Raw genomic sequence first — 25,265 nt, 5'->3', positions numbered from 1 at the left:
TCATTATCTGAGGAATCCTACCGACCATAACCTGTACTCAGCTTGAAGAGGGAAATTTAGCCCCAAAGCTAAACCCTGTGGGTTTCCAAGACTGTGGGCACCACTGTTTTCTGTCTCAAGGCTCCTAGAAATCAAGAAGGGATTAAAACCTCTCCTTGCTGGCCATAAGGTGCTCCCAGGAGGTGTGTTAGCTGGTCCCAACACACGATGCTCACACCAAGGAGCACCTGGCCTGGGCTCCTGAGCCCACCTGGGGCTTTTCTCTGCTGGGATGGAGTTGGAGAGACCTCAGGTCCTTAAAGCTATTATTCCAACATTTCCTGCTCACGTTTTCCCCCCAGCCAAGATCCTACAGGACCCCTTAATCTCCCGGTCCAGATGGAGAAGACAAGCATGGTGAGATCCAGCTCCCTAGCAGCTCAGCAGGGAGCACCAAGCTCTTGCTGATGGAGCGTGTCTCATCCGAAAAGCTGTCACCAGAGGATGAGGTGATCCTGCCTACAGCATCACGAATTTCCCACATCTCCTTTGGTGGTATGTGGGAAGGGGATCTGCAGCAGAACGGCTTACCGTGGGTGGCTTTAAAAACCTGGTGGAGCTTTGTGGTTTGGCAAACTGGTAGGGCTTCATGGTTGAAAACCCTGGTAGGACTTGGAGGTTGGTGCTGGGCACAGAAAACCTGACCAAAGGGGTAAAAAGTCCTAAGTGTATATATGGCCCAAAAAATGGCAAAAGAAGTCAGGTGCTGTTTTAATCCTGGCTTGGTAGATGGGAGGAGAAGCTGAGCCCAAGCAAAGAGGCTCCCCACCACCTTTTAAAATGTTACTCTGATGTTGAAAGCACTGACCCTGGTTCATTCCTACCTTAGGGGGCTTGAGCCCACCTCTGTGTCTCAGAAGAGGATTTAGTTTGTCCTTTCATCTCTCATGGGGTGCATTGGGGTGAATGCTTGAGGGACTGGGTTATGGGGCTAGACCATGGGTCATGGCAGCCATGGGCTTGGTGGCCCTCCAGTGACCTCCTCCTCCATGGGGGAGGTGGGGATCAGTGAAACAGACACATCCAAGGGAAAATGGGGTGTACAGGCAGGGGTGGGAGGTGTCCCACATCAAGGGTTTGCTGTTTACCAGCTACCAGAGAGGCACATCAGCTCCTCCGGCACGACTGATGCCTTCATCCCCACTGACGTGCTCTTCCAAAACCAGGAAGACGGGCTTTGAAGCAAAGATTGTTTTCTTGAATGATGACTTTCTTCCATTTTGATTCAGGAGAAAACCCCCCAAGGAATCCAGCCTAAGCCCCGCTCCCCATCTCCTGCTTTAATTCTGTGAAATAACTCGTGTGACAAAGCCACCGGCTGCCACAGCATGCTGGAGATGGAGATGATGGCTCACCGAGGGCTGCTGGACTGACCTGGGTGCTTCACAGCTTGGTTTGCCTTGGATCAGGTCTTGTTAGAGCCCAACAACCTCTCCCAACCTCACCAGCTCCAGGTTTACGTAAAACTGACCCAAACCCACTCACAAGCCCAACCCAGGGCTTATTCCCCCACCATAGCTGGTGCACCCAGTCCACCTAAAAATCAGCAACAGAGATAGACGCTATGAAGTGTTTTCAAAGCAGTGCGTTTTAATCCATAAAAGGTGAGAGTCCACGTACAAATTAAAAACCAAAACACTGGTGTTAGGAAAAATATCCAGCTCGCACAAAACGCAACCCCTCCGGCAACGCCAACGGAAGGGTCGGGTGATGCAGGAGGACCCACGATGCCCGCAGCCGCTGCGTGTGCACGCTTTTTTTTTTTTTTTTTTAAATAAATACACCTCTAGCTCCAAGACATTTGGGATCAGTGGAGTTTGCTGCCGGGATGTGTTCATGGCAAGGCCCTTGCCTGAGTCTCACCGCCCCGCGCCGAGCAGCTGGCAAGATTAGGCAGAAAATCTGACTGCAGCAGATGGCCTCGCGGTGGCAGCCAGCGCCGTAATCCCGTCTGACGGCGTCTAGGTCTCGCATCGCGCAAGCGGAGAGGCTTCTCGGCAAGGAAGGCAGAGCTAGAAGCCCTCCTCCAGTTCTCCCGAAATAAAACCTGGGCCGAAAGCTTGGCACGTGGGCACCGGGCCACCAAGAAGTGGAGGTACGACCCCGAGCAGTGTCCTGCTGCCAGCCCGAAGGCACCCACGTGCTCGGCTCATTTCGTTAAGCTCTCGCTCCGAATTTGTCACGACTTAAAAAGTACAAAAATACAATTGCATCTCTGAAGGGTATTTTATACCTAACCAAGATCATCCAAGCACTCAAGACCAGACAGCTCTTTAGCTTTCAGAAAAATAATGCACAAGGCAGAAATGGGATTGAGAAAATTTTGCCAATCTATCTCGTGCGTATTCGGAGTCTCCCTGCATTTCCAGTACAATTACCAAGATGCATGTATCCATCAGGCCAGCTCTGGTACGAATGCTGACAGCACAGTGTTAGGGTATTAGCAACGTGTGCAAGATCCAATACTAGCACAAATTTAGTAGTTTAATAATCTGGAGGAGCTATCTTCCTGGAATTTTAATCTCATACCAAGTAAGAAACAAGGCTCTTAGCTATTAATCTACTCACATATTTAGGGCAATCCACCTCTACTGATTAAAAAAAGCGAGACAACAAATGCACATTAAGTCTTTCCCTTTTCTTCCAAAGAAGCAGGCTGTGCAGCCAGGCTGCGTTTGCTGGGCAAAGCTGGGTGCTCATTAAAAAAAAAAAAAACCTGCCCAGGAGCCCTAATTCAGCACAGCACAAGCCTGTGCTCGTGTTTCTTCTATGTGAGCTCGCTTCGATGTGACCAAACATATGCTATTTGCAAAACGCACGGGAACATGCAGCCCACGAGCTGCCTCCTTGCTGATGACGATGGAGGATCTGACACGCTGCCACCTGGTGATGGGGACACATCGACCCCATCCTGGCTTTAACAGCTCGCTAGGACACCCCTCGGTGTCACGGCAAGGATGCACAGCTTGGTGCTGCCAAACCACCCGGGGAAATCTGTCCCAGACCCTGTGACACTGTCATCGGTGCCCGAGCTAAACTCTCCCCAAAACTGGGAATTCGAATGTGATCTCCATGTGCAGCCTGCCCCGCCGGGCTTTGTTAACCTGGGGCTTGCAAAACTGAAACCCTCTCCACCTTCCTCCAACGGTGCCGCCGGGCAGGAGCTCCTGAACGACTTGGCTCTGCCTTCTACCTTGCAGAGAAAGCCTACGAGACGCTAGAAAAGGTTACAGCTTTTGCTTTAATGGCTGGGCTTGGTTTGGCTGCTCCTCGCACTGAGCAGAAGACGCAAACCAGGCCCTGCTTTATACCGAAGCACAGCTCCCCGACCCCTTAAAAGAAGAAATAATAATCATAAACCAGTGTTTTCCCCCCCGTTGTTTGGCCGAGGACTGTTTTAACGCAGGAGACGGAGGAGTCTGGCGATCAGCAGCGCCAGGGGCTGTGCATGGCTCGTCTCCTCGGAGAGGGTCCGACCAGCGGCGCGTCCCCGGGGGGGGTCCCGGCATCCTCCAGGGGTGCTCCATGCAGCCACGACGCCAGCGCAGCCCGGAGAGCCTTGTGAGGGTTGACGGACAGCCAGCCCCAGAGCTCGTGGGACACAACCTAGCCCGGTAGGTGCCTCAGTACATGGCCTCGTTGTCTCCCACAGCGGTGAAGGGGACGCTGTAAGTGCTGTTCTTGCTCCGCTTGCTCTTCTTGTTCCAGATCAGCAGCGTGCTGGCGCTCTTGCTGTTCATCAGGCTCTTCCGGCTGTTCTCCTTGTTGCTCTTCAGCAGCCCGCTGCCCGAGGACATCGCCGCAGCCTTCTTCTCCGCCTGTTTGGGGAGCGGAGACCGGCGTGAAGCCAGGGCAGCACTGAGCCAGGGGTGCAAATGCTGAGGGTTTGGCCTCAGCCCTGCCCCGGGACACTGGGAAACCTCTGCCCCCCGCAGAGCACCTTGCTTTGGCGCCTAGCTCGAGGCTAAGAGCGAAACAACAAAGCTTGCCATCCCTGCAAGCAGCCGCCTGCTTTGTATTTCCTATTTTTACAGGAAATATAGGAAATATTTTATACTTCCTAGGCCAGCTGCAAATGAGCCAGCTGTGCCAGAGGGGGAGCAGAGCCTGGTTTAAGCAGCCCGTAGCTCCCTCCAGAGCTGCAGTTTCCCCCCCTCAATAAAAAGCCTTGGGACGTGACTTACAGCTCTCGGCCCCTCCGCGCCCTGCAGGGTTATCACGCCGATCTCCACACCCTCCTCGCCGGTGCTCTTCAGCAGCTGCACCACTTCAGCGTGCTTGGACCACTTGCAGTCCTTGCCGTTCACCGAGATGATGTAGTCGCCCTCCTTCAGCCCGGCTTCCTGCAGGGGGGAAAAGAGAGGGTGCACTCGTTTTTGATCACGGATCCTGCTGCATGAGGTCTGCTCGCTTTCCTACCCACCCAGCAGGTCGCAATCCTGCAGGGATACGAGCCGTGGAGAGGGCTGGGGTCTGCCCTCAGCCGATAGCCAAAGCCTTATCACCCTGATGATCTGCTTTGCCGTAGGGGGAATGCTCACAGGCTAAGGATTTCTTTTGCAGCTGCCAGGCTCGACATCCAGCACGCAATAAACTCCCAGCCCCGCGACAGGAGCACATCCGACTCTGAGTCAACGATAGGGATCAGGTGCTACAGGTCTCCAGAAAACTAAAATCAGCACCTGCGAGCCTTGGGAAAACAGAGCAGGCTTAGCAAGGACTTACTCACCAGTTCCTCCCTCAGGAAAGAACAAGGCTCTTGATGTGATTAAAGGAAAGCTGAGGCTATGGGGACATCCCAGCCAGGAGCAACCCTGAGCCAGGACATGCTGATGCAGCTGGAGGTTTGGCAACTTGTCTCTGTGGCAACATTTTGGGGTCTGTCCGGAGTGCAATCCCACCCCAGCTCAGTGCAACGAGCGTTAGCAGCCCGGGGGACACACCATGGGCTCAGATCTCCTTTAAGAAGCTTTTAGGCTCCCCAAAAAGGGACCTGATCCTGCTGCCGAGGAGCCTGTTGTTATGGAGATGCTGAGCTCTGGTGGCACAGCTGGTGCTGTGCAGCCCCAAGAGTCGGGGACCGCTCGGGCATCCCAGCAGGATGCTCCACTGAGCCTCTGCTGGAACACAAGGTCGCTCCTGATACATCACGCCGTGAGTTTTCAGGGAGATAATTCGTGTTTCGGGCTTGCCATCTTGTTCCATCCAACGTCCCAACCCCAAATCGGGGGTCCCCCACCTCCAGCATCCCCTGGGTACTCACAGCAGCACAGCCCCCCGGGATGACGCCGGCGATGAGGACGGGGGAGTCTCCCCGCAGCGTGAACCCAAAGCCGTTGGCTCCTCTCCTCAGGTGGACTCTCCGCACCGGGTACCACTTGTTTTTGGCCGAGAAAACTGAGAGGGGCCCCTGGGGTCGAAGCAGAAACAGGGAAAGCACCTTTCGGTGCAAGAGCAACGCCCCGGCGACATGCAGCCTTTGGCATCGAGGGGGCAGAGCAAGTAAGCCTGGCTTTTGCTTTCCTTTGAGGATGAAGTTTTGAGCCTGCCCAGTGTTTTAATCTTCCTGCGTATCAAAACCACCAGATTTATGCACTATAAAGCGAGAAATGTTAAGAGTGCTCGTCAGAGGATGGCTTTGTGAGCCTCAACACAGATTTGTGCAGGTTGGAAAGGACCTCGGGAGGTCTCTGCTCCAATCCTTCAGCCAGCTTGGGTCGGGACATCCTCCCTGCAAGGCAGGAGGAGGGGGTCTCACCAAGGTCAAGGAGCCAGCATCGTTTTAGACATTGCAATCCTGGAGCAAACGAAACAGAAAGCTACGGTGCAGAGCAGGACCCTTAGTTCCTCCCTTCTGGAAATAAAACTCATCACCAAAGTGGGGATGAAGGGGTGAGGTTTTCACCCCAGCCTGGCTCTGGGAGATGCAGCAGGGCGCAAGGCATTGGGATGGGTCGCCTCTTCGGGGTCAGACCACTCCAAAAACCTTTCCTGTTCTCTCGGGAGCAGGATAAACCCTCCTGCCCTCTACTCAGGTCATCCAAGAGCAGAGATTCTGGTTACATCCCAACCAGCCCAACCTCTCCCCGGGGTGCTGTGTGTCCTTGGGGCACCTGAGGGACAGGGACAGCACAGCCACGGCAGCCCCAAAGCTCAGCCCTGCTCCTCAGGACCCTGCGAGCCCAAGGAAGGGAGGGAAAAAGACCCCGTGGGATTTTCCCAGTGCTTCCCAGCTGGTGCTGGTCACATACCTAAGACAGAGCAGTGTTTTCCCCAAGGGTACCAACTATCCTTAACCTGCTCTGCTCCCAAAAAAAGCTTCCACTAAACGGTCACTTTGGTCCTGCTTGGACCAAAACCCACCCAAAGCGCCCGTGCCTGCTTCCCGTGCGCCGGAGGAGCTTCACATCACAGCACAAGGAAGATTTTCGGGGAACGTAATGAGTTTTGACCCATTTAGTCTTGCACAAACAGATCCGTGCCCTTCCACCCTTCCTCCTGCCTGGGTCCTGCGTGCAAGGAGGCGGCTCGTCCTGCTCGGAGAGGGGAGTAGGAAAGCAGAGCATGCAGGGGAGGAGGTGACACCTGGTCCCGCGGGGCCACCCGGTCTCGCAGCCGTACGTACCAGCCTGTGGAAGAGGTCGGTCACCTTCACCTGGGAGAAGTTGGGCGGTTTGATCTCTGGCTTCTGATGCGTTTTGGCTAGCGGTAAGGAGAGAAGAGCACAAACACCCCGTCAGGCAGGAGCGAAGCGGCAGCTGCTGCCTCCGCATCCCGCTCGCCGAGCGGGGCTGGTGCAAGCCATAAAATCCCGCAGCCCTCCCTCCCACCAGCAAGAAAAAAATAATAATAATTTTAAAAAAAAAAGCACTTACGGAGAATATCTGGAGCATCCCCAGTTTCAAAAAAGTCCTCCTCGTGGTCAATTTCAGAGTATTTGCTCAGCGAGCGCTTGTGGGCGAAGGAGAGGACCTCCTGGAGGATGTCCATCTTCCGCAGGATCTTGCACAAGCCGTGGATCCTCATGGCCTCCTCGTGCTTCATGATGGCTTTCTTCAGGTGAGCTTTGCCTGCGGGAAGCGGAGGGGGATGCAGAGCCCGGACTCAGACCGGCGGCGCTCTCGCTCGCTCGGCTGCCCACGGATGAAGGCGGCCTCCGCGGCTGTGTCACCCGCCGTGACTCAGGGACGGCCCCGTCACGTTCGCAGCCTGCCGACGGGCTCTAAATGGGGTAGGTCCCAGCCGTCAGCTCGAGCCCCCGATGGAAGGCCGGGAAGGGACCTTGAAGGGTGACCTACTTCGCTCCCCCGGCGCCAGAGACGGGGCTGGCAGATGTTCCCAAAAAACCTCCGGCGAAGGAGCGAGAAGGAGGCTGGCAGCGGGCTCCGCCGCCCCCGGAGTTCCTCCTATCGCTTAACCTAAATCTCCACAAATTAACTTCTCTCCGTCACCTCGCGTCCCCTGGGGGGTACAAAGGACAATCGAGCCCTGTCCTCTTGGTGACAGCGTTTCAGCTTCGGGAAGATCTGCTGCAGCTCCCTCTTTTCTAGGCTAAGCACACTCTTCGCCCTGCCCTGCAGCTCCTTTCCACCCTCTCCGGTGCCCTTTTCTCACTTTCTTCCTCTCCACCTGCCTTCAAGGTGTTTCCAGCCTCGCGAGGGCAGCCAAAAAACAACCAGAATCAATGAAATCCCCCAAACTCATGAATAAACGACCTACGAATATCCTACAAACATCCCCCTTTGCGAGAGACTGAGACGAAGGCACCCGGATCCAACGCTTCTAAATGCTAGAGGAAAAAAAAAAAGATAAATATATTTAGATAGATGGATGGATCATCGAAAACACGTGTGCCTGTAGCATTTCCAGATTTAGGACACACGGTGGCAACATAAGGCAGGGAAAAACGATGGTGTTTGCTCCAGAGCCCAGCAGGCTGCTTTGTGCAAGATGTCGCAATCGAGGGAACATTTCGAGGCTGGATGAAAAACAGAGAGAGGAAGAAACTCTCCCAGAAATCATCGTATCTCACCCATCGGTCATGTTCTAACCAAGCACCCCCAGCCAGCCCCACTCGTGGGCAAGAAAAGGCTAGGGCAAGGAGGTTTTAATGGCTTATCGCTGACTGCTGCCATTTACACTGATAACGAAGAGATAAGATAACAAGAGATTACCGAAATGCAGGTCAGGCACAGGCGCTGTGCAAGCTGCTGGCTCCAGCTTATTGAAGATGGTGGTATAAAGCACGATGTTATAAAACTATAAGGGGAAAAAATGTCCTTCTAGGGACATGGCTTTAATGCTGCAAGTTTCCTCCCTTCCTCCAGAGTCAAACCAGAGCTGAGCCTGGGACCTGGACGTTCATTTTTTTCACAAGCTGAATGGAGATGTTTGGAAAAAGAAGCCCGAGAGGCGGCTTGTGGAGGAGGCAAGCAGAAGCTGACGCCCCAGAAGCAGGGCACGGAGCTCGCTCTCGCTCTTGCCTCTTCGGGAGGGCTGCTAAAACACGACTTCAGCTGAATAAGCAATGCTCTGTCTCTTCCCCGAAGCTGAAAATCCGCGTGGGAGGAAGCTCTCGTCTCCCGAGCCTTTTGATGCAGCGAAAAAAACCACCCCCAGCCGTCACTGCTTCTCCTCGTCAAGTCAAGGCAGCTGCAAGCCCAAGCCAGGCTCCCTCCAGGAGCTCCAGGTGCCAACAGATTTCTCTGTGCTTATGCGGGGTGATGTTACCTGGCTCAGGGTATCTCGGTGCCCGGGGTTTTACTGTCACATTTGGCCAGTTGGGTCATCACAAGCACAACGGGCTGTCCTCAGCACCTTCACAGAGCACCCTGATGCTTCCCTGCCTCCCCAGGGGAGGCTCTTTTCAAAGAAAACCCAATAAAAGTTGTCTTTGCGTAGAGAGACCCCCCCCAAAAAAGCTTGTGGTGCCTTTACGAATCCCGTTCTTACAGGGATTTGGGGTTTCATCGCCCAGGCGTGGGGTTTTCCCCCTGGGGATGGATGTGCTTACCCAGCTTCCTTCTTTCTTCAGGATCCTGCAGCAGGACACGGAGCGACGGCCCCTCCGGCATGGTGACGTGGAACTGGATAAAAGCCTTCTCGTGCTCCGGCAGCTCAGCGTCGGATGCCGCTGGGAGAAACAACGGGGAGGGGGGACACGGGGAAAAGTCAGGGCATTCTGTTCCAAGCACCGCTCCGGGTTCTGTGCTCATCACTTTTCCACCATTATTTCCATCCGGAGCTGTTCCCCATCTCCTTGGGCTCACAGGGAGCTCAGGGTTACGTGGCTGTCTCCTCTCTTGGGCACCAGCAACCAAGAAATCCCCATGGCAGGAGATGCCAAAGCGCAGGCATCGGCGCCCAGCGGCTCCAGACAATTAAACTGGAATTAAATAAGGAGTTAATTGGGACCAGAGCGTGCCTGGAGATGCAATGAGTGGGCACCTTGAGGTCTCAACAGGGTGCTGGTGCAAAACAACCCCCCCCCAAATCAGGGATCCCCTGTGGATTTGTCCTTCCCCCAGTGCCTGGTGGTATTCAAAGAGCTTCAAAATTTCGGGGGAGAGGTCTACCCCACCCCTTGGACCCTCATACAAACCTGACCCCGTAACTATCCTCTGCCACTTCTGCCTCCATCCCCAGGTGTCCCACCATCTCCCATCTCTCCCCCGGCAGCTCTTCTCACTCTGCCCTGTCCCTGCAACGCACAAGCCTCGGTGGTTTTGAGCCCTGCACCCCTCCCAGGCTCACGGAGACGAAGACGGCCAAAAAGATGAACCGACCTCAGAAGACGACCTCGGGAAGCCCTCCAGCCTGCTCGTCCCCAGCCACCCCACCACGTGGCGGCTCGACACCGCGGGTCCCTGCGTGCATCAGCTGCCCGCCCCCAGACCCCTCAGCCTGACCCAAAATCGCTCATACGGGAGGCGGTGACAGAGCAGATGGAGATTATGGGTCGCATCCTGCTCCAGCTGGCTCCCCGGAGCCACGTCACCCAGCTCGGGTACAGGCAAGCTGCACACAGACACCCAGGGCAGCCAGCCACAAGCCGGCAATTAAATTCAGCTTGTTTTTATGGTTTTGAAGCCCCTGGCTGGCCTACCACACGAACCAGGTGGCTCTGGAGGCTGCCTGGCTGAGGACACCCACCCAGCCCCGACGGGGACAGCGGGTGACATCCCTACAGCACCTTTTTGCTGGCCTTTTTGGAAGGACTTTGCAAGCACTGTGCAAGCCAGAAGGAGAAGTATGGGGGACAGCTGCCTTGCGCATGAATCACTGCATCAGTCAACATGATCAGCAGCTCAGAGCATCCCGAAAACTCTAGGTTTGGCATCCTGGTATTCTACAGAAGCCCCTTTTCTCCTCTTTCTCCCAGTGCCGGGCTGCTACGAGAAGACACAGCACTCACCGGGGCAGTCGCAGAGGGCGGTGGCAGAGAAGTAGTGGGAGAGGGCCTTGAAATGCTCTGACTTGACCTGGACCATGGTGGTCCAAGAGAAGGGCACGTAATCCTTCACGTGGGCTTGGGTCATGGTCTGGTGCACCAGCGAGTAGGCGTCTTCCACCTGCGGGAGTCAAAACCCAAGTTGATGACCCAAAGGTTGGAATCCAGCTCGTCTGTTGGGTGGCAGCGACAGCAGGTTGTCACCCCTGGGCTTTTCAAAGGGTTTTATGGGGTGTTCTTACCCTGGCTGCCTCTTGGGCGAGCTGCAGCCACGTGAGAAAGTCCTTCTGGGCGCGCAGCAAGGTCACCTTCTCGAAGACACATTCCTGGACCTGGGCGATCATCAGCTGCACCAGCATGGTGAGGGAAGCCGCGCTCATGTCCAGGCTGGGAGCGTTGGAGAAGTTTTCCTTCAAGTAGTTAAAGGCACCTGCACAAGGGGAGAAGCTGCTGGGAGCTCTCGGGCTTACAAGCGCGGAGGGTTCGGAGCACGACGGTTTCTCTACGAGCAACGGCACGGGTTGCTCAGAGGGGTTGTGCAGTCTCAAATCCCTGGAGATCTTCCAAAAGCCACCAGGACGTGGCGGTGGGCACCCTGCTGGAGGTGGCGTTGATCCTGGAGGTCCCTTCCCACCTCGACCAGGAGAAAAGCCACGAAGATGCTCGCTGAGCTCGAACCTCTCACTGCCAACTGGCGATGCTATTTCAGGGAATAAGGCCGAGGGGTGCTACCTTGCCATCTAACCCACACTTGGACCTGCAGCTTTTCCCCTCAAAAGCCCCAAACGCAGTCCCTTGGAGACTCCCCCATCCCTCTTTGCTCAACAGCTCCACTTCTTGACGTTATTCCTGCCCCAAGGAAACGTCAGCTCCGCCAAGGGGATAGGGAAGGGGAGTCCACGTACCGGCCGCCTTCTGGAAGGCATCGATAGCCTGGTTGAGCCCTGGCAGGGTGGCACGGTCCTGCCGTGCCCCGATCTGGGTGTGCAGGGCTCCGATGTTGAAGAGGACGCTGCCCTTCTCGAAGGCCAGCGCCCGCTGGTGGGACGGGACCCCCGTCAGGGAGTCGTACCTGGGGAAGGGAAGAGTCAACGCGGGGACGAGGGCATCACGGCTGTGTCCCCCCCCACTTCTCCCGCTTTGAGGACGAGCTTTTAAGCCCTGCCTCCTTCAACCCATCCACCCAAGGCGACGTCACGGAGCCAAAAGCAAGAAGGAAACCCAACTCTTCACGTGGGTGATGGAGCTCGGGAGGACCTTCCCCAAAACGAAGACCCCGGCACGGTGGGGAGGGAGCCTGGCTGCGCTTCCCTCCCCGCTCACCCCCCCGTTAGCAGGGGCTGGATGGGAAAAGCTGCACCAACCAGTGGAAGAAGACCCCCAGGCTTTTGCTGGGGGGGAAGAAGCGGCTGTCGAGGAAGTAGAGCTGGTTGTAATACTCCATGAGGAGCTCGAGCCCGGCCTCGTTTCGGCTGGGGGTGCGCATCGCCTGCGGGGACGGGAGAGGGGGAAGAGCCACGTTAGGAGGGGGAGCGAGAAGAAGAGGAGGGGGAAATGAGATTTCGGGAGCTGTACATGCTGGGAAACCCTACAGGCTACAGCCCAGGTGGGACAAACCTGACCCAAAGGGGTGCAGGATTGCAGGGGACGGGAGAACAGCCTGGAGCTGAGCCCGTCCTAACACAAGCAGGCAAGGGGTGGGATTGTATTAACGCAGAAAAAGAAGCCCGTTTTTCTGTGGCTTCCCTGCTTTTCGGCAGGTTGAAGGGAGACAGATTGACTGCCGGCACGGGAAAGGCCGTGGGGACACCGGGTCGGGGCACCCAGAGCAGAGCAAGCAGCCCGGGAACATGGCACGACCCAGCCGTGCTCACCTAAACCGAGCTGGGATTTGCCCTTTTTTTTTTTTTTAAGGCACAAATTCACGCAAAGTCTGATGGAATTAACGCTAGGGAAGAAATACGATTTCTGTTCGTAATAGGAAAGCGTTTGGGCTTTTGACTCGACGCGGGGAGGAGTGCCAGAGCTCTCCTAAGTTTCAGTCCCGAGCCTTTTCCCAGCTTGTGCCTCTTCCACGGCACCCCTCCCGCATCCCAGCGAGCAGGATTGGGACCTTCCCAAAGCCTGGGAAAAGCTTTTCCTTTCCGCTCTTAAGATCAAAGCTGCACGGCAAGGCAAAACTGAGGTCACTCAGGAGAGCTGCTTTGTAGGAGAGGATAAAGTTCACCTTTACCGGATTGCTCTACATTTCCTCTTCTCCAAGCGCTACGCTGCGTGTTAGCTGGAGAGAGAGCAGTCATTTAGCCTCGCCGGGGGTGAACTATTCATCAAACATTAATAATGGACGGCATTGCATTTTTATTGCTGTTCGTTCTAGGTTATCGGGTCATTAAAGGACTCGCTCGCAGGGACAGCAAACAATTACTGAAACGTCCGTACTATTTTGCAATCCATGAACCGAAGCCGGGGCGCTCAGCGCATGCTTCCAGCACCCCGAGACGCGAGGACAGGCGTGCAGTTTGGAGGGAGCACGAGGGGACCCAGAGCAAAGCACAGCACCTCCAACGAGCATTTCTCAACAAGCCAAAGCAAGACTCTGCACGCCGAGGGACACCGACCTGCCGCAGCTCCATGAACTCCCTGATTTCCTTTTCAAACAAGGTCCCCTCCTCTCCGTAGTGCTCGCTGATGAAATCCTGGATGGGGAAAGAAAATCCTGAACCAATCTTGAAAATGGAGTTTCAAGATTTAAAGGGTGAATTCTGGGGATTCTGTGTGACTTGCCAGCTCTCCCTGCATTAAAAAAAGAGATCTCCTCTCTGCCCAGCTCCTGCTCTCCATCCCAGGCAAAACACGTTTACTTTCCCATTCCTCCAGACCCTGTAACCCTTTTTCCACCCTTTTAAGTCCACCTCATCCCCCTAAGCACGGAACCATTCCGAAAAGGAAAACGTTTGCCGCTGCTGCAGCATCTCCTCTACAGCTCCCCGTGGTGCCCACGTGCAGAAACATCTCCGAGGTGCAGGTCTGCTTCCCTTCATCAGCCTTCACTGCGAAGCCTGATGCTCACCTTCAGCGGTAGCAGCAAATCCAGCTCCTTCGTCTCCTTCAGACCCAAGGGAATCATAGGGACGCTGATGGACTCGCTGGAAGAAGACAACAACCTCTTTGGTGGCTGGTTTTTTTGACGGGCAAAACGAGAAGAGAACCCAATTCTGCACAGCAGAAGGACCGAAAAAGCACGCTAATAGCCCCAAAATCTACCACATGACTTTATGCTTTATTTTATTTTCTACAAGAGCAATCAAAGAGGCTGCGGTGACGTAGCTGCTTTAATTAAGGGCCCTTTGGAGACGGGTGCGATGCGAGCACAGGTCCCGGATTCACGGGCTCCTACGTGCTAATCTGGGCTCTGCCGCTGATAAAGGACTGGCTCAGGAGCGCAGCTCCGCCTGATATTGAAATTTGCTATTAAAAGCAGCCGTCTAATAATAGCTCTTATCGGGCAGACAGGTCGATACTGTAAAACATTGAAGATAAGGATGGCACGGGTAACACCCAGCTGGGAGTGGTTTGTTTTCCACCATTAAAACGGGGCATTTTGTGCCAAAACGAGGAAGGAATGCTCCACGGCTACACGATGGCAACCGGGAAGGGGCATCTTTTGTGGGATTTGGCTGATATTTTGATTTTTTTTTTTTTTTTTTTGCTGCCAGAAAGTAAAGAAGTGGTCGTGGAGGCTCTTGAAGGTGCAGAAAATCACGGCATTGGTGCTCTGCAAAGGGCTGGTCCCAACACCTGGCTGCTGTATGCAGACGGGAGGCGAGAACCCTTGGTGGCATCCACAGCTCGCACTTGGGCTCTCTGAAGGCAAGACGGGAGGGAAGTCGGGCAGGATCAGGCCCTCACCAGCCCGGGTTTGCACAACAGGCCCAGCTCGTTATCTGCAGAAACTGCACGTTAGCAGAAACGTGCATTAGCACATCCCAGGCCGAGGAGGGCAAAAACTGGGGAGCAGGGCAGAGGTTGCACCCACATTCTGGTTCTATTCATATTCCCCAAATAAACAGCTTTGAGAGCTATAATTAGTGCTGAAAAGCCATTATCACTCATTCTCTAACAAGGTTCCCGCTTGAATCCGGTGCCCAGAGCAAACAAAGGAGCTTTTGTCTGGCCTGGGCAGGGTTTTGGGGTTGCCGCTGTTATTTTGTTTTTAAACCCCAGCAAACAAAAACGTGGAGGGCTGCAAAAGCCGAGCATCCCCGGAGTCCCAGCCCAACAATCCCACATCGCCAGCCCATTGCTGGGGAAGAGGGAAACCATCCAGGGTCCTGTTCAGAGACTGCAGCGAGCACCCAAGGGTGCTGGAGATACAGGATCCCCGGTCTTTCTTAGGGTCAGGGCGGTTGAGGCGAGCATTTCAAGGCGGCAGCAAGGTCTAATTGCAGAAAGAGGGGGAAGAAAGCCCTACCCTTGATGGGGAAAGAAATCACCCCAGGAGCAGGCGAAGTGTTAATTGCTATTAAATCCCCTGCTGGAAGACATCGTGCTCTGGGGGGTGCTAAGGTCAGGTGGATGATGTAAGGGACGATGGTTGTTTCTGATCTATTTTTCCTGCTTTTGGGACATCTGCATCCACAGGACACACCACGAACATCCAAACACCTCCTTTAAGGATCTTCTGGGAGAAGCTCTTGAGTTTTCCCAAGAGCTTTTTCCAGGAGCTTTTGAGAGCTTCCTAGAAGCTTCACAGATGAAACGTGGATGTTCCCAGGTTGAAAACCTGTTTCTGGCCAATCTGCCCCATGCCCCAGCCCTCTCCCGTTCCCCGGCCACCAGTGCACGAAGCGCCTACCTGTCGTTCTGGTAGACATCCATGCAGCTGTTGAGCTCCTCCAGCTCCTCCTTCAGCAGCTGCAGGTTGGAGTTGACGTAGCTCAGCTCCAAGGCAACTGTCTCCTTGACCTTGTGGTTACTGGTGGCCCTGCAGGAGAACACAGCATGGATCAAACCTCCCCATGAAGCCCCGGCTGCGTCGATCAACAGGGATGAAGTTACCCAGAGGGACGACGCCATCGCCTCTTCCCTGCCACGTGCATCCACCCAAACCATCCCAGAGGGCTGGGCCTTCAGGACCAGCTATCTCCATCCAACCCTTCGTGATGCAGAGAAAAATTGGGGTTCTCTGGGTGTTTTTTCTTGGGGGGGGTGCCTGTTCTCATTTCACCCAGTCCCTCCGTGAGCCCCATCCACGCCCCCACCTCCAGCGCAGCTTCAGATGCGGTTACGAGCGCTCAACGTTGGCCTCCCCCACCGAATAAAATCCACGTTTTTTGGTTAGACCGGAGGAAAATCTTCCTTTCGGGTGGAAATAACCATTCTGCAAGAGCCTGCCTTGCTGTGCTCACCCATTAGCAGCGTGGGACCTGCCCTCCCTCCTCGTGCAGGGCAGATGTAAACACCGAGGACTGATTTCAGCTGCGGCGAGCTGCCTCCTCCCAGCAAGCCCAACTCCCAGGCTGATTATGCCCTCCTTATCAGCTCCCAAGGAAAGCAGGGAGAGATAAACCAGCAGCCACGCAGCCAGCAACGTGCAGTCGTTGGCCGAAAGGGGCTCTGGCTGCTGGCCCTAAATCACGCCAAGCCCCCGAGGGACCCAGTAAAAACACCCCGGCCGGGGCAATGCTTTTTTTTTTTTCCCCTCCCCAGCTTTTCCAGAGCACGTTGCTTTTGATTTATTTCTTATTGACAGCGTCCTTCAGGGGCCTCGCCCTGACCTGGCCATAAGGAGCTCTGCTGCTTTTCTTTAGGGCGACAACACTTTAGGGTCTCCTCCCCTGTACCTCCCTTGCTGGGATTCCCCAAGACCGATGGATTTTTTTATTACTTTAAACAAACAAAGGAGAGCAGGGCCAAAGATCTCCGCAGCCACTTCTGTTTAAAGATCCTTTGGCATTTCTGCAATCCCCCATGCAGCATCACCACAACCACCCCCCTCTTCCCCTATACATCAGCACTGCGCCGTCATTTCAGTCCTCCACCCCCAGGACCGAGGTGCAGCGCTGCTATCGCTACAATTTTCCTCCAAATACTTGAAAACTTTCCCGTTCTCGCTCTCGGTTGGCACCAGATTTATTCCCCCCTCCACTCCTTCAGTTACAACAGCTGATCTTTGCTGACTGGGTGACGCCGAGGTGACGTTTGCACGCACACGATGGATTGCTGAACGCTGCTTTCCTCCTGCTCTGCAAAAAATAAAATGACTTCCCAGCCTGCAAAGCCTGATGTTACACACACACGAGCTTCTCCAGGACATTTTTGCTCGGTTCAGGTTCCGAGCGAGCAGCTTAAAGCCTGGCGGCGCTTTGGGGCGCTTCTGTTTGCACTCCGCAGGTGCTTCTTGGAGCACAGCACCTCTCGGAGAGGTAATTTTGGGAACAAGCAATTGTTTGCCAGGAGCAAACCTGTGCTGACGGAGGCTTCGGTGCTCCCTGGAGCAGGCGCTGATCTCCCTGCGAGCACGCGGAGCCCAAATCTTGCTCAAGCTCAGCGCAGTCGTCACCTGTTTGCTCAGCTCACGTCGAACAAAGCTTTCTGAGTTATTTGGAAAAAATGGCTTTACTGGCGACACCTTTATCTTCCTGATTGCTTTGCCGTGCCCCGGTATTCGGGCAAGAAAAGGGAAGGGTTTCCCCTGCCTCTGCCCACGCGTTTACCCAGCAAACAAACCCCTCGTGCTGCTGAGCAAACACCACGTGCGTCTTTCGTGGCAGCCTCTCAAGAAAAGGGGAGCGATAGGCTAACAGCTGTGGAAATTAATTTCTTTAAAGCATCGAGGGTGGTATTTTTTATTTTTTAAGTTAGGAGCGCAGAGGCAGAGCTGCAAACCTTGCTCCGGGCTGGGCACATCACTGACCTCGTAGATATAAAGGAAATTTCTCAGTGCAACTCAACAGCTGTTGAGTAATAACCTTTTAAAACTTAGAGTCTTCCTCTCCTGGCTTTTAATTTCAGGCACAAACTTTATTCCCCCCCCCCCCCCAGATTCCCCACGATCCGCAGATTTTGAAAGCCAGAGCACCCCCAAATTGCTCAGCTGCAAAACAGACCCGAGGGAGGGAAGGAGGAAACCTCGTCACCACCAAAGGACGCTCAAATTGCTGATCCGGCCAAAACGAAAAAAAAAAAAAAGGGCCCCATCAGTGCATTCTGCCTCTGCCCTGGCAGAGACCGATCCCTCCCCTCCCTGGACAAGTAATTAAGATGGGTTTTGCAGCACATTTTTTGCTCGCTTCCCCGGCGAGGGAGGAAGCGGAGCAGCTCTGATGCACGCTCTCTGCACCAAAACCCCGGCCAGGCGCGTTCCTGCTGAGGCAGCACATTTCCAGGGTTTTTATTATTATTATTATTATAACAAAGGGGAGTTTCACGGAGTGGCACACACGGGGATGTCAAGGCCTTTTTAATTCGATGAATGATGGTGCCTAACAGCCAGCCTGGCTAAAGCAGAGGGATACCAGGGCTTGAACCTCACCACCCTGCAGGGTACCCCCGCTGTCCTAATCCACCTATAAAACCCCATTACTTGCACCAATAACTTTTCTTCCAGGTACAACAGGCACAGGCTGACATTAAATCACTCCAATTCAAAACAAGTTTTATTTTACTGCTGGGGGCGGGGAGCGAAATCGTCAAACTTGCAAAATAAGCAGGAAAAAAAAAAGGTTATTTTCTTGTATTAAGTCTGCCCACCTCGCACTACGGGAACTTGATACATACGCACACAAAAGCTACAAAAAAAAGGTCATGGGCAGGTTAAAGAAATACGTATAATTTTACGGATCTCTTGTCTAAGTTACATATACAGCATAAAAACGGGGGCAGGGTATCATGGTTTCACCACGACCACCCTCTGGGGGTGGCAGCGATGCGCCGGCTCTACTCGTGCCGGACCAGTTGCAACCCAAAAGCCCCGCACATGGATCAGTTTTTGCGCCGTGCCATAAAAGCATCTTCCCAGCAGGAGGGAGAGCTGCCGGGATATGCAACGACATGCCTGAGCTTTCAGAGAGGTTCTGCTCAGGAGGAATTACAGAAACAGTTTTGCGTTGCGGTGTTTTTTTTTTTTTTAAATGGAGCTGGATTTGACCCGCTTACTGGGGGCGGCACGCAGGATGCCTGCGCTCAGAGCTCAATCCCAGTCCAACATCTGTCCCCTTTTTCTTGCACCCACCTGCACCCTGCCTGGTGACAGGCTTCCAGGGCATCAAATCCCAGCTTTTCATTAAGCACCAGCGCCGCGCTGAGCAGAGGGCGGGCGTTTCCAGGACGGGTGCACAACGCCGAGGGAAGGCTGAGCAAACCCCAAGCAGGGTCTGGCCACAACAACCCTCCCCAGGGCACAAAGCGGCCGTTCAGGGACTGATCCACACTTGCAGACAGGTTTAAAGAAAAACGAAAAAAAAAAGCCTAGTCCAAAAAACCTTGGACTTGCCTCACTGGGGGGATGGAAACAAACAGCTGATAATCCAGAAACATCCCTCGGAGCAAGCAGCCTGCAGGTGCTTCCTGGACACGCGATGGGTCACGGCAGTGAGATAAAAGAGCTGTAAGCCCTCCCCTGCACGGTGACACGGCACTGCCACCCCCAGCCAAACCCCAGGGCCGGAGGGATGGACTCACCTGAAGAGGTTTTCCGCCCCGGCGCGCATCCGCATCTCCTTGTTGATCTGCTGGTTGATCCGAGCCCGGCGGTGCTGTAGTTTGCTGCGCTGGGTCTGGGCGAAGGGGTCGCAGCCCTGCTGAGAGAGAGGGGCAGGATCTCACCACGCTGGCAGCTGCTCCCCGTGCCACCTCCACCTCCAGACGTGCCCCCCCCGGTATAGGTCCCACGTCGTCCCACCAGCCCTGCTGCGCGCAGAGGATTTGGGTTTGCGCAGGGCAGGTGCTCTTCAACAGAAGGATCAGATTTGTGCGGGGTAACACGCATCACTGCTACACCTGGGGACGGGCAGCAGAGCCGCCCGAAACAATCTTTTATTACCTACTGAAACCTGTTGCTTACAGCATTTTTTTTCTCCTGTTATTCAGCAGAGGCTTCAAGTACAACAGCAAAGGGCTAGGGGAATGAAGCAGCTCCTCGCCAGGGTCTGGCCGTGTGGACACGACCCAGGAGTGAAACCAGATGTCCCTGGGGGGGGAGCAGACAAGCTGAAATACCCCTTGAGCTCACAGACAGATGTCTGCCAGAGCTCCCATCTCCTGCTGGCTGCAGGGGACGGAGTGGAAGCAAGTCAAAAGTTCACAGGCCGGAGACCGGAGCTGCACAAAGCAGGGAATTAATCCCATCCCCGCCTCCTTCCTCAGGCTTTCCTCAGACATTTAATCTCCGAGTTCAGGAGCTAGCAGCTGGCAGCATCCCTGCACCCCACGGGGGCAGGAGGGTACCACGGCAAGCCCCAGCCAGGAGGGATGCCCCGAGGAGCAGCCCCACGGTCAGCACCACAAAAATCTGCCCGGAGATGGCAAGAAGAACGGCTCAGCTGGATGAAATTAAGAGATGCCTGGGTGAAAATCATATATACGTAACAAAAAAAAGGCACGGGGCTGGGCAGTTTAAGAGGATGGAGACTCCAGAGCCAGCATAAAGCACGGGGATGCGGCGGCTTCCTCCAGCCTGCTGCAGGAGCCACCTCTAGCAGCGGGCAGGTTCCTCCAAGACCAGCCAAGACCCACTCCAGCACTAAAAGAAATTACTCAGAGCCACTTCTTCACCCCCTCAGTTTAGAAATCCTCCCTTTGCTGTAGCCTGATCCCCCTGCCCTGTGCTTTACCCGCACCGCCGCTGCTGGCGGCCCCCTCGTCCCGACATCAGGATGGGATTCTGCCACCAACAGAGCCCCGGCATTCCCCGTTCCCATCTCGCCCCAAACCCTCAGATCATTTTTCCACGTAGCCAAACTCTTGGGGAGCATCCCCGGGTCTCACCCCCCTCCTCCAGGATGGGCTGCAGCAGTTTTTAATCCAACAAGCCAGGACGATGCTTGCTAACAGCTCCAAAAAGAAAACACTGCGAAGTCTTCCCTGGGTACCACTAACCTATTACCAAAGAATTTATTCAAATGATTTTTGTAGGACGCTTGATTCAAGTTATTTTTCCTGGGATGCCAGAAAGGCAGAAAAGAGGGGGGAACAGGACGAGAGCAGCTTTGACCGGTAAGCAGGCAACGAAAAACTTGGCGTTTTCATGGATTTCATGGCCCGAAAGCACGACGCCGTGATTATTCTGCAAAAGCAATTACGGGGGACGTTAAAGGAAAACAGCTGCACAAACCCCAGGTCTGAGACGCTCGGGAGAGAACACAAGAGGTTGCTCCGAAAGTGCCACCTCTGGGTTCTCCCCCGGGGAAGTTCTCTGCACAAAAAAAGGCAGAAAACATCCTGAAAAAAAAAAAAAAAGGCAAAAACGACTTAAATCTGAGCACCCGGAGGCTCTCAAAGCAAAGGAGACGGCACCAAACTCTCTGCTGGGAAACAACCGGTTGTGCAGACAAAATCCAAGATAATTCATGAGTTTGGGTTTTATTTGTCCATTTTTGGGGTGTTTTTTTTTTTGAAGAAGCATTAGGACCATCCAAAAACCTCGCAGAAGGGCCACAAACGCTTTGTCTGGAGGCGAGATGAGAAGAAGTTAGGGAAAAACAAGAAGCGAGATGCAGCGTGGTATAAGGAGATGCTAGGAAGGCCCTACGGGACATCCCGAAATCCAAAGTGTAATTAGGGGGTGTAACTAATTGGCTTGGAAGCTCCCCCACTTCTCCCAGGTCAAGCCTGAGACGGTAACACGGGACAAAATTCAAGTCACCGCCGTGCCAAAGCCCCGGACACCGAAGCTGATGAACGAGACCTTCCTCAAGCAGCAAGCCCTGATAACCCTCGATCATTTTTGGCTTTCCACCCGAGAACAAAGGAGCTCTCCAGGAACTCTCCTAAACGCCCGGGGAGCCAACAGGCTCCGACAGCAACCAGGATGTCGGGATCTGCCCGGACTTCTCCCCGAGCGAGACGCGGAGCCGTTTGTACAGCCGCAAGGGTTTTTTTTTTTTTTTTTCCACCTGAACGCCGTCTCCTCGATCGGATTCAGCGAGATGGTTATCGCTTCCCATCCAGGCTCCTCTCCAACTGCGGAAAGGTCCAGGAAAGGCAGGCAGCGGGGCCCCTGACGTAACACCAAAGGCTCGTGCGGATGCCAAGTCGGGATCCCGAGACCCGCTGCCCTGGGGGACTTCATCTGGTCTCCCCGTGCCTTCCTTCCCTCCTCAACCGTGGTGAAGTTGGTTACCCTCGTGGGCGCGCCCAGGGACGTCGATGCCGGAGCAAAGTTGGGTGCCTGAGAAGGGGCAAGGCCGAACATGGGGTTTCTCAGCCTTTTTTTTTTTTTGCTTTAAATTAGGGAAAACCAGCACAGAACTCTTCCACCGAGGGGCCATAAATCACGGGGCAGCCCGGGAACGGCACAGGCTGCGTGCGCACGGGGCGCAGCGCTCGTGGCGAAAGCCCTGGAAGCGAGCGAGGTGCTCGGATTACCCAAGCCGCGTCCCGCTCCGAAGATCACTGCCCCTGACAAAGCAGGATTTTAGGCAGAATTACTGCGATAATAACAACCACGGATAATTTATGCCTCGAAGGCATCGGCCAAACCAACCCTCAGCATGGCAAAGAGCACACAACCCATGCCTCCTAACGTGGAGGCAAAGACAGAACTCCCCCCAGAGGGATGCCGAGGTTTTTGGGAACGTGTAGGGGGGGAGCGTAAAGGTGCCAGCAGCTCCTCCTTCCAGCTCAAGAGCACCCTTGCGGGGTGTTAAATGGGGCAATTACACGGGTAGGCTGCCTCCTCGCAGCAAGTCCTTAGGGAAAGTTTGTTGGGAGGTGATCGTCAGCTGCCCTTTGGCTCCAATAAACGCGGGGAGATGAAGCCTGGATGTCTCGGGGCACACCTAGAGCTTTGTTTCGTGACCTGGGTGCAAAAACAGGGCTATTGCCTCCCAGCTTTGCTGCTGACAGTAACAGGCGACGCCAAGCACTTGTGGGAAGAGGTGGAGGCCAGAGCAAGTCCAAAGAACAAAGGCGTGTGCTCCAGGACTAATTTCTCTTTCATTTCGGGCAGAAGAACGGGAGCTCCGTAGCTGGAAGTGACTGGGGAAGAGCAAAAAGAGCAGATGAAGCGATCAAAGGACAGCACAGCACCGTCAGCAAGGAAAACACAGCCCTAGGATGTGCCGGTACCGTTAGAAGCAAGAGAAAAGGAAAAGGCAGATCCTGCTGAATCGCCGTCCAGAGGAGCCCAGAGCACGGTGACACAAGCCAGGCGTGGATCCGTCTGAAAGAGAAGTGGGAACGGGGTCTGCGACCGTGAGTTTAGGCACAGCCCCAACGGGCACCGCAGCAACAGCTCCCAGGAGAGCTTGGCTGGATCACAAGAGGCTCCCCACGGACCGGAGGACAGCAGGAGAAAGCTAAAAAATGTTTTAAAACAAGCTTAAAAACGAGCAGCACGTCCCTGCTGCAGCCACTGTAGGCAGAGGCAGCTAAGAGAGGCTCAGATCCACCCCTCCACTGCAGGGCGATGCCGTCGGCAAGCACAGAACTGAGGATCCCGGACCAACGGCAGGATTAGACCCTTCCCCTGCTTCAAAATCAAGGCAGGAGATGTTGAACACCAGGAATACAGAAAGCCCAGCCCAGCTGCAGTTAGCAAAGCGACCCACGCCTCGCTCCGTGCCCTGAGGTCTCGGCCGCCTGCAGCGTTTTCATCACCCCAGGCTGCTGCATGGGTTCCCTCAAGCTTCTTTATTTTTATAAATTCTCCCTCCCAGGGAACGGATTACACGTTGCAGGGGGGGAAATAAGAAGGTAGCAGGATGGTTACCGCTCAACCCTTCCCCAGGGGAGCGGCAGGACACGGTTTGACTCGTGCTGGATGATCCGTGGCGATTCCACCGGGATGATCCGTGGAGATTTCAATCCCTTGACCTCTCCTGTCCCGTTCTATTCCCTCCCCGCACCAGCGTCTCCTTGAGGATAAGGCTCAGGGTGGAAGCGCCAGGAGCCCGGCCCTCCAAGAGCCACCCCAGGCCCTACTTCCGCACGCACCAAGAGCTGCGGGGTCAGAATTAAAAGAGTGGCGTCCGAATAAAAGAAATAAAAAGCATTTCAGGGCCAAAGCCAAGCAAGGCTCCAACACGAGCCTCTTGTCCAAAGGGGGATTCCTCCAGGCAGGACCAGGATCTGTAGGCAACACCAAAGCCACGCCAGTGCTGGACTTGCCTTATTGCTTGTCCCTAAAAAGGGACAAAAAGGGCTAAAGAGGGCTTTAAAGCGCTCATTTTTAGGAAAACGTCACTAATTTCCTTTTCCTGACGGCTAAAACTCATTTCAGAAAGGTTGGGCTGCTACAGCGAGGCGACAGGGAGGTCGCTCCCCGGGTTTTTGCTCCCTTCTGGTCTATTTACACCAAAAAGTCCTTACCAGGGAACTAATCTCATGAAGCACTCCGGCCAAAAGCTGTTTTTCCGTGGGAGACTAAAACCCCTAAAACCTTTCTCGAGAATATGGTTACATCACACGAGCTTTTAAAGGAAAAAAAAAAAAAAACGAGCCGAGGATTAAGGCTTTAAAACCTCCCCGAGTGCCCCGACCGTCGGCTAACGCACTCAGCAAGGGGGGGGGAAAACGGGGGAAATAAGGCAATAAATGGCTTCATACCCCCCAAACCCGATCCAAAACTTGCATTTTTGGGAAGGTGAAGCCAACCCCAGCAAAGACGGGCACCGCCGCGGCGCCTCCGATCCCCCCAAAGCGAGGATAAACCCGTGGGGCCACGTCCACGGCCTCCCAGGAGGTCGGAATAGAAAGAAAACCAGCTGGAAAAAGGCTACGGTGAGGGTTTCTCTTAAAGAGAAGTTGAGAGAATTCACAGGCAACCCCAAAAAGTTGGGGGTTTTAATAAAAAGTTGTGTAGCGAGAGGTAGCACGCGTCCTCTGCTGGTTTTTTTCCCACCTTGGTAAAGCTTCGTGATGCTTTCCTGCCTCATCCTGTCACGTTGAGCCAGCCGACGGATGGAAAAAAGAATAAACTGAGGGCTCAGAGAAGGAAAATTTGGGTAAGAAACCGGGAAAATGAGCCCTGCAAGGGGCACCTGCCAGCAGGATAAGCGCAGCCCGGTTTAGGGTTGCAGCCTGGCACAGCTCGGGGTCGGCTCGGTTCCTGCTCAGCACCGGGCTCAGTTTCAATCCCTGCTGACGAAAAGCCACCTCTCAGCTTTCTATTTTTATTTTTTTTTTTTCCTTTTTTTTTAACCCTTTTTTTTTGTTGTTCAAGGGGTTGCAGAAAGGCAGCAGCTCCCTGCCACACTTTGGGAAATCACCTCCTCGGACGGAGGCTCCGGTTTCGGGGCAAAATCGCAGCCGGTTGGTAAAGCCGGCTCCCAGGGGACGCACCCAACAGGAGAGGCGCTTAAAGACTCCCCCAGAAAAGGTTTTCGGGGAGTTTTTAATCACCGCTGTGCCCCCCAGAAGTCAGGGGGGTGCGCGCCCACCTCGGCACCCATGGGTGGTCCCTGCCGGGTGCATCCCCCGTTACCAAAGGGGTCCCGGTGGGGTCATCGTCCCCATTTTGGGGGGGGCCCAGAAATGATTTGGGGGGGGGGACCCAAAAGAGGGGGGATTTGGGGGGGGGGGGGGGGGGGGGCCCGGGGGTTTTGTGATGGCCCGG

General features: G+C 54.6%; 1 protein-coding gene across 1 annotated transcript in view; it reads right to left on the bottom strand.

The window, feature by feature from the left end:
- Window positions 1–1,609: 1,609 nt before the first annotated feature.
- The window catches only part of RHPN1 (rhophilin Rho GTPase binding protein 1), a 24,820-nt gene continuing 1,164 nt past the window's right edge, over window positions 1,610–25,265 (bottom strand). Inside the window, exons 3-16 of the mRNA XM_035317230.1 lie at window positions 19,172–19,287; window positions 15,345–15,473; window positions 13,560–13,635; window positions 13,108–13,185; window positions 11,854–11,978; window positions 11,395–11,561; window positions 10,732–10,919; window positions 10,454–10,610; window positions 9,053–9,172; window positions 6,915–7,109; window positions 6,665–6,741; window positions 5,303–5,449; window positions 4,224–4,382; window positions 1,610–3,857 (exon numbers count right to left, since the gene is read on the bottom strand). Coding sequence (XP_035173121.1) covers window positions 3,663–3,857; window positions 4,224–4,382; window positions 5,303–5,449; window positions 6,665–6,741; window positions 6,915–7,109; window positions 9,053–9,172; window positions 10,454–10,610; window positions 10,732–10,919; window positions 11,395–11,561; window positions 11,854–11,978; window positions 13,108–13,185; window positions 13,560–13,635; window positions 15,345–15,473; window positions 19,172–19,287 — 1,929 coding nt within the window. The 3' untranslated portion in view covers window positions 1,610–3,662. The remainder of the gene's footprint in view (window positions 3,858–4,223; window positions 4,383–5,302; window positions 5,450–6,664; window positions 6,742–6,914; window positions 7,110–9,052; window positions 9,173–10,453; window positions 10,611–10,731; window positions 10,920–11,394; window positions 11,562–11,853; window positions 11,979–13,107; window positions 13,186–13,559; window positions 13,636–15,344; window positions 15,474–19,171; window positions 19,288–25,265) is intronic.

Source organism: Oxyura jamaicensis, chromosome 2, assembly GCF_011077185.1.
Source record: "Oxyura jamaicensis isolate SHBP4307 breed ruddy duck chromosome 2, BPBGC_Ojam_1.0, whole genome shotgun sequence".
NCBI lineage: Eukaryota > Metazoa > Chordata > Aves > Anseriformes > Anatidae > Oxyura > Oxyura jamaicensis.
Note: the sequence above shows the minus strand (reverse complement) of the source record. Positions and strands in the feature narration are given on the sequence as shown.